The sequence below is a fragment of the Festucalex cinctus genome, chromosome 13 (genome assembly GCF_051991245.1).
Source record: "Festucalex cinctus isolate MCC-2025b chromosome 13, RoL_Fcin_1.0, whole genome shotgun sequence".
Lineage (NCBI taxonomy): Eukaryota > Metazoa > Chordata > Actinopteri > Syngnathiformes > Syngnathidae > Festucalex > Festucalex cinctus.
This window is the reverse complement of record NC_135423.1, coordinates 21,834,631-21,848,301: the sequence shown is the minus strand read 5'-3', so window position 1 is coordinate 21,848,301 and position 13,671 is coordinate 21,834,631. Positions and strand designations below refer to the sequence as shown.

Here is a 13,671-nt window from a genome sequence, read left to right as displayed (position 1 = left end):
TTTTTTTCTGCCACTTGATTTACTACAGGAAATCACATACATTCACACAAGTTAAAAATAGAACAAGTTAAACAGGGAGCCGTGTCGTTAAACAAACAGAAGTGACTGTGGTCAAACATGTTCAGACAAGTTTGACAATCAAGTGACGCCCGAATTCAACAGGACCCAAACAAAATGACTTCAACACTGTTGCATTTTGGGACACTTGATTGATGCGGCGGCCATTTTACCCGCTGGACGCTACCTCTCATTGTGGATACGAAGAAGAAAATAGACAAGCGAAAGGTTTCTCACCACTTCTGTTCACTTTTTCTTGAGGTAAGCCATTTCCTACACGCTATTCTAGTCGTAAATTAACTTTAGAATTTTTAGTGTAACTTACTCAATTCCAGTGTTAATGTATATGGCGAATAAACGCTCGTTTTTGTCGTGTTTGAAAACAACACAGCGCGGTGGAGACGACGACAGTGAAGTCGCAGTCTTTTCTACTGCCGCTCAGACCAGGCGAAAATTCTGTTTCGAATTGTGCGCCGGTTCTATTCGGCTCTGTCCTGCTAGTGGAGCCGTTCGAGTGTGGTTTACGTATTTCTAAAATCCTTGGAATGTCTTCTTTATAGTGCTTTTATCTTCCGATAACCGGGAACAGCGGCAACTTGTTAAATCGAAGTTGTTTACGTGCTGCTCCGTCTGCCTTGGTCTTCATCCCGTTTGCGCATCAAACCGCCGCCATCATCAGAGCGAGCAAAGGGAGGCGGGCCCACAAACACTGGAAGCAACTGTGAAGCCCACCCACTTACCAGGGGAACGCGCTGATTGGCTTACATTTGGAATTTACATTTATTCTTTGGTCTAACGGCCAATAGTGTTGGTATTCGTCTTTGATTGATGTCGCATGTGGTCTATGACGTCGTACTTTTTTTTCTTTTTTTTTTTTTTTTGAAGTTCAAATGCACTAACTGGCCAAAACATGACCACTTGCCCAACTATTTTGGTAAAATAATAGCTCTAACAAATGTCATCTTTCAAAATATGCTAATGCACAATAGTGCTAGACACTGTGATATGAATTTCACATGTTTATTGCTGTTATTCATGTCATATGCAACAAATTGATGCACGATAAAAATGTGTCTTTATATTGTTTCTGTCGTCTTCAGGCGATCTTAAGTAGCAATGGCCCGTACCAAGCAGACTGCTCGTAAGTCCACAGGAGGCAAAGCTCCACGTAAACAGCTGGCAACAAAGGCTGCCCGTAAGAGTGCCCCTTCCACCGGAGGTGTGAAGAAGCCCCATCGCTACAGGTGTTTTTTTGTTGTTGTTTTTTTAACTTCTCATATGTGTCAAAGTATATTATTTTGTCTGAATAATTTTTGCTGGGATATTAGTCACTATACGGGATACATACCTAGAATCATCAATAGTCCTCCTGACTGTCTAATGAGATTAGATTTCTGTCATTTTCTCTTAACATTTGTAATGTGTGTAATGTGTATTTTTTTTTCTCTTTGATCCTACACTTGGGCATGTAGTTTTATGTTTTAATGGGTCCATGAGCTGCACTTTGAAGCTGGTTACAGTTACAAGCTACAACCATGATTTGGTAAACCCGTAACAGGCGCGACACCCACATGCAGTGTCAAATGCAAAAAAAAAAAAAAAAAAGTGTCATGTGTGGGGTGTTATACAATGGTATTTATCAATTTGGCTTGTTGGTGGCCGTCTTGTTGCCGCTTCATATCCAGTGTAATTTTTGTAGTGAAAGTATTGTGCATTTTGGCAACATAAACCCAACATGTTTCAGTATTTCATCCACAGACACATATAACATTATGAATGGGTTATTGAAAAACACAATTTATATATTAATATACTCCATTGGTACCAGGGTTATAATAGTTTTTGATTTTTTTTTTATTAGAACCCGTAGTCGTAACTAGCTTAATCTCTCAAATACCCAACACATATACTGTATTGTAGTTTACAACTTGAAATATATAAAAGCTGATGTGATACAGCATGGTAGTTTTGATTGTTGACAAACCCTGCATGCACACTGTTGGGTTCGGTTGCTTCCTTCGGAGGATTGGGCCACCATGCCACATCTTAATTATTATTATTATTATTATTATTATTTTTTTTTTTTTTTTTTTTTAAAGGCCTGGTACCGTTGCTTTGCGTGAGATCCGTCGTTACCAGAAGTCCACCGAACTTCTGATCCGCAAGCTGCCCTTCCAACGCTTGGTGAGAGAAATCGCCCAGGACTTCAAGACGGACCTGCGTTTCCAGAGTGCAGCCATCGGCGCTCTGCAAGTCTGTCATTCAGATTAGAGTCGGTAGTTTCTCATTCTGGTGACGTTACCTCACTAAAATGTCTGGGGGGGGTTTTCCATTATAGGAGGCCAGCGAGGCTTACCTGGTGGGTCTGTTCGAGGACACCAACCTGTGTGCCATCCATGCCAAGCGTGTCACCATCATGCCCAAAGACATCCAGCTGGCACGCCGCATCCGTGGGGAGCGTGCTTAAATGATTTCACTTGGTCTTTCTACTTTTCACCCGTCTGTTCATCCATGACCCGCACCCCTCTCTCCTGTGTTATTAGTATGTAGGGAAAATGGTTTATATTACGGTATTAATCAAGTGTGTAGTCGTGTTTTTCTTAGTGCATTCAGCAGAAGACTTCTATGGTACTCCTTTTATGCATGTATCAACTCTTTGGTGATGAGGTCACCTGATGAACACTCATTGACTCTACACACAGGTGGGGTGGAGACCATGATAATGAAGAATATCACCATTCACCCAGTGCAAAATTAGGTAGAGGCAGACAGAGGATGGGGTGTTTATCTGCTGTGGGGATGGGCTTCTTGTTGTGGCTTCTTTCAAGCAGGGTGCTAGATGATCCTCGTCTTCTCTCGGTCATGCAGCGACCTCAACACCGGTGTGTGTGCTGGGTTCTCTGTCCCTGCATCTGTCTTCGTGAGTGTTAGCTCTGATCACCACAGAGATCTCTGTGCAATCCATCAACATCTCTGGAGACGATGTTTAGAATATTGATGGTTGTTGATATTCTTCCCCCTCAAAATTCACTGTCTTATCTTTTTGGACTGCAGTGCAAGACATGGGGGAACAATCCAATTCTAACATGGAGAACAAACCTAAACAGAAATGAAATAAGCTTATAATTGATCCTTTTGTTGAGACACTTTTCCTATAAGAAAAATAATGGACCTCATTTGTGTTTATTTTTATTTTGTGCTCTCCTTGAAATGTTTTAGCCAAAGCTTCGGTGAGTTAGTCATGCTAATGCTTTCATATTCTCTTTGGGAGGTTTATATGGTTCCAAAATGGAGTGTTTTCAAATTGGGGGGTGGGGGGGGGGGGGGGGGGGGGGTTAGTTAAAACAAAATGTAAGAGGTAGTGTTTCTTCAAATATTGTTCCCCTCACTGTATCAGTTTTCCCTCTGCTTCTTTTTTTTGTGTCCCTCATGGTTATTTGATCATCTGTCTACTGTTTCTAAGGTGTACTTGTCACCCTGCCACTTTATTTTGTTTGTCAATTTCTTTTATTGAAACATTGGTGGTGATGTTTTAATAAAGCAACGTTTGTAATGTCCAAATTTGTCATATAAACTGGTAATAAATGGATGTTACACATTTCAGTGTTGGATGTACTTCTTTTGTGTTCTTAGTATATGAAGTTGTTTTTTTTTGTTTTTTTTAACAAATGCTAGTGTGGGTAGGGTACAGATTACTGGTGGATTATGGAAAACTGCAAACCAGTGTTCAGGATTTAATTTGGTAGGGAGAGCAGCTGCAGTTCATGATTATTTTGGTAATAATTGCAATCATGATTGTTTCTTATTTTGGTACAAAACAAGAAAATGTTTAAATGTAAAAAATAGTAAGACAAAACTTTGAAACACTAATTATGCAAGTTACTTTTGAATGAAATAAAATTTATTAGTTATTTTAAAAAGGTGCACATGTATAAATTTAACAACTCAAAATTGGTATGTACATATATATATATATATATACATATATATATATATATATATATACATATATATAGTGTTACGATTATGCTAATTTTATAATTGTGGAGTGTAATAATAATTGAAATTGTAATTGAATTGTGTTCTGTTCCTTAATTCACGTGTGGGCAGTTGAGATATGTGCCACTAGATGTCAGTAAAAGACTTACCAATTAGGTTAGGCAGGCTAGCAGTTTCCTTTCCCCTACCCAGGCGTTTCCGGGCCAGCTGGGAGACACAAGTCTACAGCTTGTTCTGGGTCAACCCTGGGACCTCTTGTTCTTTCTGTCATGACTCACAGCTCGTGATCTTATAAGGTCGGTACGTTGATCAATCAGTACATTGAGAATGTTCACCCCCTGGCTCAACTCACTGCACAGCTTCTCTTGAATCTGAGTTTTGACTTTAGCATAATTTCCCCTTGAGAAATCCTGAATAGACCGTACCAGGGTGGCTGAGTAGTGTGATGCCTCTGTAATAGGAAGACGTGCTCCAGTCCTCCTGCTTAAAAAGGGGGACCACAACCCTGGTCAGCCAATCCAGAGTGTCCTCAATGTCCAGATGATGTTGCAGAGGTTTCCCAGATAGCAAAAGATGTTTATTCAACGTTGAATTAGGGTTAAAATGGATGATTTTTGGTTACGGTTGAAGATTGATTGGTCAATCAACATTGATTCAACAGCATTATGTTAACATTGAAGTTTGTGTTTAAAAGATAACATTGAATCAACGTTGTATTTTGGTTGAATTAAAACGTTTGAAAGGTCAATGTTTAATTAACGTTGAATCTATGTTTGCCCTTCTTGTTTTTTTTTCCCCTTCAGCTGAGAAATTGACTAGGAGAGGGGGAGGGGAAGTATTTTGGGGACAGGTTGATGGGTGGGGGGTGTTAGAGTCTTTAAACATTTATAATAAATATAAAACATAAAGCTAACTACTTTGCGGATTTCATTTATTGCGGGTATTTTTTGGTACCTAACCCCAGCGGAAAACGAGGGAACACTGTATTTGCAAAACTTGTAAATTATTTGAATGTACTCGAAACACCTGGCATTTCCACCAAATAAACTGTACGTTAGAGTTTCTAGTTTGTGCATTTCAGCCCAGTCATCAAAAATATGTGCCCACATCCGGCATAAGTCCGGCACAGGTGGCATTCAGTCGACACTGGCATAAGGCATGTGGGCCGAACATGGCCCAGGAGCAGCAAAGGTGGCACTGGCTTGACTCTGGCAAACAGGATGTGGGCCAGTTGCTGTGTGACGCATCTGGCCCAGCTATCAATTTACAACTCTGGGCCACATATGTATTGCCAGTCTTGTCCCACTCTTAAATGCAGTTTCAGATTTATTTATTTTTTCTACACACATTTTTTTACACATACTTATTTGCATAACAGATGTTAAGAAGAATTTTAATACATCATCACACAGACATTTCAATATGTTTCTGGTCAAACAATCAAAGTTTGTGTGTGAATTCTGTGAACGAACTTTCATGAAGCTTCCAGAGAGAAGTTCTTCGAACGTGCGTTCACCATTTCTTTGTAGCGATTCAAGGGTAAGTATTTAATTTTCCTATGTTTTACATTTGATATTTTATGGCTTCATATTGACACAACTACTGAATTGACTTCACAGACATTGGTGTGTGCGTGCGTGCGTGTGTGGTTATCTAAATTTTCCCGTTAATAGTTTCAATGCCATAATATTTAGTTAGGTGCACTCACTGGCTGATCAGAGAAAATCTCATTTTATCTGACCAGTTTTGTTTCAACCTGCAACGCATAAACTTTAAGTCTAACAATTCTAAAATAAAAACAACTATGAATATTCATATGAAAGAGATAATTATTTACATTTAGTGGAAATCTGATTCAGAGGTAAAGCTTTTAGGGGGCAATATTGTAATGAAGCTATTTTATTGAGACGCAACTCTGCGAGTATAATCATATAAAAAGGTACCAAATTATCACTAGCACCAAATATTACATTGTTCTGGGATAATATTCAGCTTGTATTGTAAAATATGCAGAGCTTGAATTATGTATTTTTTATAGTGCTGTGTGATATGTACATTGTGTGCATAATATTATATTAAAAAAATACAAAAGAGGAATGACTTATGCGTTACACACATTTCCCAGGTTATGTTTTAAAAATCTATTATATATCTCATACAATTTTAATTTCATCGAGTTGATTTAAATATCTACTGTACTTTCTAACGTTATTGGATCGCTGTTCCACAGTACGCCACTAGATGGCGGGACATGCTACTAACCAGACTGACACACACAGTCATACACAGCGTAGAAGAAGAAGAATTTCAAATTGCCGACAGCCGTGCTAAGAGCGGGAATCCAAACGTCGACGTTCTGTGTTTCAGGTCGGTAAAAGTTACATTAAATAAAACAAATATGTATCACCATGTCCATTGTCAGTTGGGTCGCTAAGCATATTGGTCTTTAGAGGTGGTTTTAGTGAAGAAATTGTTTCGAATGATCCTAAACGTTGAAGCTAAGTTGCTAATTCCGACGGCCTCTTAACAATGAGAGTTACTACAAGCCTATCTGTGTGCTATGTTGCTGATATGCTAGTAAGCTAACGAACTACACTGAAGCGCTACAGGAGCGTTTACATGAAGAATGTATCTTTTTTCAGTCGTTTTTAACAGGCTGGTTTAACAGTTGAAGATAGAACATTGAATAGCGTTTTCTTTTAGGTTTAGTTTTTAAAGTAAATTAAGTCCACTTGTATAGTAATGTAAGGTTTATCTGTAATTTGTTTAACTTCTGTATATAACTTAATTCATCACGAAATCTAGTCGAATCATGCTTCAGGATATTTATTTGTTGAGGGAAGTAAAAGTATTTTTTTAGTAATTACTAATTATTGAGCCTATAATGAACACATTTTTTTCACACTGTAATAAAACAAAGGTGTAAATGTTGTACTTTGTTGCTTTTAATATCATTTGTTGTCTGTTGATGTACAGGTTACTTGTGCTGTTTTGACGAGTCACATGGCGTACAGGTGGTGCCAGCGTCTTCGAAACCAGATGGCTAATTAGTAATTTACTACTTATTCAAACTAAGAAGGCATGTTGTACCTTGGCCAGAGCTTGGTGAACCTCTTTGGTAAGTAAACAAGTGAACAAACACTCAAAATATTCATTTCTAAGAATCTGAAGAAAGCTTAGGTGAACTACCTTTCACCACATCCAAATGTTGAAATTAGTGACAGAGAATATAACTTGGCACAGGTTTAATGGGGAAGGAGAACATGCAGAGGTCTGTCTTACCTATAAGGAGGAAGAGGGCAAAGTGCAATTTTTTTTAAGGTAATGTTGGTATGTTTTCAGAATTCATAATATAAGATAACATAATAATTAATAGAATATCGGTTGTGCTCAGGTTTCAGGCTCTGAGTGTTTCTTCAAAATGTTCTGTCCACAAAATCCATTCTGAGGAGTAGCGCAAGACAGGTAAATGATTCTGCGCACTGTACTACATGATTGTGATGATATTATTGCGGTAACACATTGCTGACTTGTACAGTAAGTTTGAAACTTACATGCTGTGTTGTTGATATTGTTTAGGTGCACAACTCACTTTTTCAAGACTACAAACACAATTACAGCTCTACAACAGGTACCTAGACCCATTGTTAATTTAAGTTGTGAGTAATAATAACTACTATGATTATGAAAGAACACAATCACATTGTGAAAAAAAATGTTGAACAGGGTCTTCTGTTTGTTTCAGGCAACCCTTTTTGCGGTGCTTGGGGACCAACCGGAAGAAAGGGAAATACTGTATTCGTAGTTGGTAAGTTTTTCAAAGGTCACTGTTGTAGAACCAAATCATCATAAATCTTAGCACACTTTTTTTATTTTATTTTAATTTTTTTTTACCAATTTGTAAGGCATAATTATGGAGGACCAAAACTGCCAAAATTCAAAATAAATAAATGACTAAATAAATAAATAAATAAATTACTAAAAGTGAAAGTAAAAACGGATGAAAAATATACAATTCAAAAATGAAATACAAATGTATTATTTTTATTTTCAGTTTTAGTCATTTAGTTATTTAGTTAGTCATCTGGGGGGTGGAGAGGGGGTGATGTATATGAATATTGCAAAATTTAGTAAAGGTTATGTAATTTACTTAAAAGTAAAATCTTCAGGCATCGGGAGAATTCTATCAACAAAAGTTGAGTGCAAAAATTAAATTAATAATAATAATAATGTCGTCTCTCATAGATTAATCACCTGGCTGTCGTTGAAGGCACCAATTCGGACAACCTAATCAGACGGATGATGGCAACTGTGATGACAAATGCCCTGGGCTGTTAAATGAATACAACTGGGCAGGGAAGCAAGACAAGTGTTGCATTGGCAAGAAGGCATTCAAGGAGACAGTGATGCAAGACTGTATGTTTGGTGAGTTATCGCCTATGTAAACTACTTATTACAAGACAGAGTTGAGCAGAATGTTCTGAGCTGCTTTCTTTTGTTGTGTAAAATCACTCCACCTGGGGTATGGAGTCAGAATCCTTCCAATACCCGAAACCTCGTAATAAGGGTTTGACTCTCCGAAAACATTTTTGTATAACTGAAAAATTGTTTTGAATTGTCCAAAAATATTTTTGAATGACTGAAAATTCCCAGAAAAAGCTTTAAAAAAAAACACTAAGAAAAGACACATTTTAAAAGTGCGGCTCCACATAGACATTATTTATCTATTAATTAGAGAATGGTCAATTCCGAAATCAATGAAAAAAAAAAACATCATTGATACTTCACAAAAACAGCAATTAGTATATGTATCTTTGTCTTTTCATTAATATATTGCAGTCAAGATGGACTCCATCAGGCCAGGGCTCTACACTAACTTTTCCACTACTAGCACTGGTGCGAGTAACATTTTTGGTTGCTCGCACAGCACAGGATTTAGTCGCACCATTATTTGTGGAGGTGCAGCATGACCTGGCTTAGGCATACGCAACTCGATATATTTGCAAAATATTTTATTGGAACACGAGGTTTGCCTGCAACAGCAGTGGCTATCAAAACAAGTCAATCATTTCTAATAAATTATGTCAACATTATTTTCTTTAGCTCAGTAAAAATCAGTATTTTTTTTTTCTTCACCGCTACTCCCCTTACCTTTTCATCTTTATGCTGTCCTCGCTCCGAAGCTTCTAAATTTCACCAGCTAGACAGCGAGTTAACGACGTTCCAAATAACCAGACTTCATTTTCCTTTTGTGCTATTAATTTGAACAATGGCCTCTGACCATTACCCTCTTTAAGTCGTAGTAAAACTAGAAAATAAAATAAACAATGTACCTAACTATACACGACACACTTTCATGCTAGTAGCTAGTTACATTGCACATTCAACATTCTGTAATTGTCCTAATTAACTAAAATAAATCTACAGTGGTTTTTATATTGACATCGCATGTATTTACCAACATTGTCAAATTCAACAAAAAAGTGTTACTTAATACTTACTGATAGTTACTGTAACAACAGAACAGCTTTTTTTCTAAAACAATAAATTGTATTGGATACTAACTCTCTTCTCTTTTGTAATCTTGTCTTTCAGTTGCTGCTCGACAGCTTGACCGTACACTGACTCAGCAGGACTTTGGTGTTACTGTCAAGCATTGGCTGCGTTTTGCTCATGAGTGTAACGGTGGCATCCCAAGCAATGCTAGTGCCTTGGACGCAACTGCGAACGCAAGTCAAAATTTAGTGTGTCTTTTTATGGACTGACGTACAGTCAAAGTGAAATGGTTACCGCTTTATACACTGATGTTCCTACAGTTCATTTCATGTTTATTTCATTCCTTTGTCAAGAAAAAGAATAATACAATAAAAACAAACATTATTTGAGGCAGAAGCCAAACGGGTGTTATTTTCTTTGCCTCCATTCTCCCCAGAATTCAGTTACAAAGTACTGTGTTTTGATTTCTAATAAATGTTTGAATATTAAACATATTTTCTGTCCTAAGATTTTCATACATATGGGGAAGTATGGTTAAGGAAATCAACAAGCTAATAATACATCCAAGTAAGTTGTAAGACATCTGCAGAAACACTAGGTGAAAAACATACGGTAACTTTTTTTTTTTCTAGTGGACTAACCCAATATTTTTTGTTAGTTTAAAAAAATTGTTCTATATTAATGTGCATGATAATAGTAATAATAATAATGTACATTTAGATGTAAATTCCAATGTAAATGATGATTAACTTAAAACATTTATTCCTCACATTAATTCACTATAAAAATGCATGTAGGTTCTGATTTAGATGATAGTTGAAACGACATTGATATTGTGTGATATATGGTTACAAAGCAAACGTTGACTCAACATTTTATCAACCTTGCACTTTCTGTATAATTTAAATGTTAGAATTCAATGTAAAATCAACCAAAGATACATGTAGATTCTGATTTAGATGATGGTTGAAACGACATTGATATTGTGTGATTTATGGTTGAAAAGCAAACGTTGACTCAACATTTTATCAACCCTGCGCTTTCTGTTTAATTTAAACGTTAGAATTCAATGTAAAATCAACCAAAGATGCATGTAGATTCTCATTTAGATTATGGTTGAAACGACATTGATATTGAGTGATATATGGTTGGAAAGCAAACGTTGACTCAACATTTTATCAACCTTGCGCTTTCTGTATAATTTAAACTTTAGATCTCAACGTAGATTCAACACTTAAGCCGAACTATATTTCAACGTTGATTCAACCACATTTTGCTATCTGGGTTGTCAACAAAGACAACATCCAGAGCCATTAGAAACTCACCCATGTCTTTCAATGTACATTATATCCCTTACCTGGGTCAATGCATGTCCCCTTATTTCATTTAATCATTCTATTTCCTTGATTAAAAGGGATAAAGCCAGGTCGTCAGCCGTATTCATTACAATGAAAGACACAAACATGCGCCTATGTCTCTGTGGCCTTGGATATACTCATTACAATGAAATACACAGAGACAAAACATTCTAATCAAACACAGCACTTTAATCCTGTTGTTATGCTTGGGCATCTTTGTGTGCGCACATACGCACGCACGCACGTACGCACGCATGCATACTATATTTATACATAGGCAGATGGTTACATTAAAGGTAGCACAGGTTGTGTTTGAGCAATAAACATAACTACATGCATTAAAGTAAAGCATTTACTAAATGTTTGTGTATGACATTCAGAATATTTGTCCATGTCAAACTATTGGTGTCATTTTCCCCCATTTTAAATTCTGCAAGTAATTCACTGATTAGAAAAAGGGGAGGATGAGCGTGTGCAGTGAGTCCAAAAATGTTGAAGACGTCCTCATAACATTAAGTGTCGAAATAATTAACACATAAAGGTGCTTTTTAAATTTGGCGGGCATAAAAATGTTGATAGAAAGCCTTTTCAATTAAGTGATTAATTGTGATTAATCAAAATTGTAAGATGTGATTCATCTGATTAAATTTAATCGTTTAACAGCCTTCACATTTGTGTACTTTTCATGAGACACCACTGAAGAATTGACACAGTGAAAAACAGTTTTGACTCAGAACAGGCCTTGCTGACAAAAGAAAATAAAGACAAATTGGTTTCCCATATCGTCTCATAGTATAGAAATGTGCCCACAATGTTTTGACACAATACAATAAATTAAAGTCATCAACTGTGTATCAAACCTTACTTCTCTACTGTCACCATTGTTTATGGATGATGTAGTTGCATGACGCTGATGTCATACATCTGCCTCGTCATATAATTGACTGAATGAAGCCATGCGTGTAAATAAAGGACATCCATACATGTTTCATTTTAATGGGAATTCTTTTGTTTGTGTGTGCATGCACGTGTACAACAGAGTGTTCACCTTCCCCAAGGTCTGTGTGGTGGCCCTCCATCTGTGGCACTCAGGGGATTACAGCCAATCTGTCTGTCTGCTGCTCAAAGTGCTGACCATCAGAGCAGCACCAGATTAACACAGTGCTCAGATTGGTAGACGGGGGGCGGAGTATGGTTGACGAGAGTTGTGGGGGTGCTGGGGTCCTGTTGGAAGAGAAGGTCGGATGTTGGGGAAGTTGAGTGGTGACGAGAGAGCAGGTTGAGAGGCTGGGGACAGATTAGTACACAACTGGTACACAAGGAAGGAGGGGGCATGTGGTTTGGTGGGGTACAATGTGGAGGGGGGAGCTTGATGGGTTGGAGGTGGAGAAGCAATGAATCAATGTGAATAGGAGTCGAATCGTGGCCATCCACAGTCAGCGGACAACTTGACACCATCTGCAAGTGGAGATCTTGCAGTTCCTTTTACTGTAAATTCATTTGCGCATGCCAATCTCCTGCCATGGACTCCAGCAAGTCCTTCCACCATAGACGCGCACCTTTCGCTGTGCTGTATTTAAAGAGCAGCTTCAGTTGGCTGGGAGTCAGCTGCGTTCCCTCCCACAATGACGCACAATAGTGCCAACTTCTACCTGCATTAGTGTAGGGAAATACCAAAGAAAGAAAACTCCCCCCACATGTAGTTGGACTGCGCTAGACTTGGCGAAGTTGGCGCTGCATGAAAATAGCACCCACTATTGTGTGCTTTATTCATATGTGTCAAGTGTATATATTCAAAACTATATTTGTTTGATTTTAACTGTGGCTATGCACCTTCACAAACACAGCATTCTGATTAATATCGCATTTGTGAAATATGAATTGAGAAAATCCACCCCTATTTTGCCTCTTGTTGTCGAGCGAAAATGATATCACATTTGCTCAGGGGTGGCTGACTGGTTAGCACATCTGCCTACCAGTACTGAAGAGGACACAAGATCCAGGCCTTCCTGGGTGATGTTTGAATGTTCTCCCCATGCCTGTGTTGGTTTTCTCCGGGTTTTCCAGTTTTCTCCCATATTCCAAAGACATGCTCAGCAGATTAATTGAACACGCTGAATTGTCCTTTAAGTGTGATTGTGAGTGGTTGTTTGTCTCTGCTGCGATTGGCCGGCAACCAGTTCAGGATGTACTCCGCCTACTGCCCGAAGCCAGCTGGGATAGGCTCCAGCACCCCCGCGACCCTTGTGAGGAAGAAGTGGTTTTAAGAAAATGGATGGATGGATATATATGTGACCCGCTCTGGCAAAAGGATCCGCATGTCGGCAGGATCAATCTAGAGATATGGACGATATTAGGCAGTTGGACATTATTTGTCCATTTTGAGATTTCTCCACAAATAGCCTCCTTGAGGTCTCTTATTTAATTTCCACGCAGCACAAAAGTCAACATTGCAATAGAAGTGTATGAAAATAAGCAATTATTAGACAGTATGCCTCGTAAATAGGGGAGTGTTTTTAGCTTAGCTGCTAGCTTACGCCGCTTCTTGCCCAACTGTTTAAAGGGACCTCGGACCTTGCCTACTATTGGAATTGACTTTCCACTGATATTTGAACAAATCCTGAAAATTCCAGGTTCATATCTTTTTCCTAAGGTAGTGGTTGCTATGGACTGATGCAATTACCAAAACTTTAAACCCTTTTTTCTCAAAACTATAGAGGATTTCTACCTTCCAACATTAAAACTGCTGTAACGTTGACAA

The 13,671-nt window shown here is 38.0% G+C and overlaps 1 protein-coding gene and 1 long non-coding RNA gene across 2 annotated transcripts; both read left to right on the top strand.

The window, feature by feature from the left end:
- The first annotated feature begins 149 nt into the window (after positions 1-149).
- LOC144032863 (histone H3.3A) lies at positions 150-3,360 on the top strand. Its single transcript, XM_077540348.1, has 4 exons — positions 150-318; positions 1,158-1,301; positions 2,157-2,310; positions 2,396-3,360. Exons 2-4 carry the CDS (start codon positions 1,174-1,176, stop codon positions 2,522-2,524), a joined length of 411 nt encoding a protein of 136 aa, XP_077396474.1. The 5' UTR covers positions 150-318; positions 1,158-1,173; the 3' UTR covers positions 2,525-3,360.
- Positions 3,361-4,939: 1,579 nt separating this feature from the next.
- On the top strand, positions 4,940-9,954 carry LOC144033638 (uncharacterized). Its single transcript, XR_013288025.1, has 8 exons — positions 4,940-6,423; positions 7,033-7,174; positions 7,300-7,377; positions 7,451-7,521; positions 7,636-7,687; positions 7,802-7,864; positions 8,302-8,481; positions 9,652-9,954. It is a non-coding gene; the product is annotated as an uncharacterized LOC144033638 (long non-coding RNA).
- Positions 9,955-13,671: the final 3,717 nt, after the last annotated feature.

Bases quoted from the DNA above. Each gene is read 5' to 3' on its own strand.
- LOC144032863 (XM_077540348.1), top strand. From the start codon at position 1,174: ATGGCCCGTACCAAGCAGACTGCTCGTAAGTCCACAGGAGGCAAAGCT. The intron at 1,302-2,156 runs GTGTTTTTTTGT...TTTTTTTTAAAG, and splicing joins AAGAAGCCCCATCGCTACAG to GCCTGGTACCGTTGCTTTGC. The intron at 2,311-2,395 runs GTCTGTCATTCA...TTTCCATTATAG, and splicing joins CAGCCATCGGCGCTCTGCAA to GAGGCCAGCGAGGCTTACCT.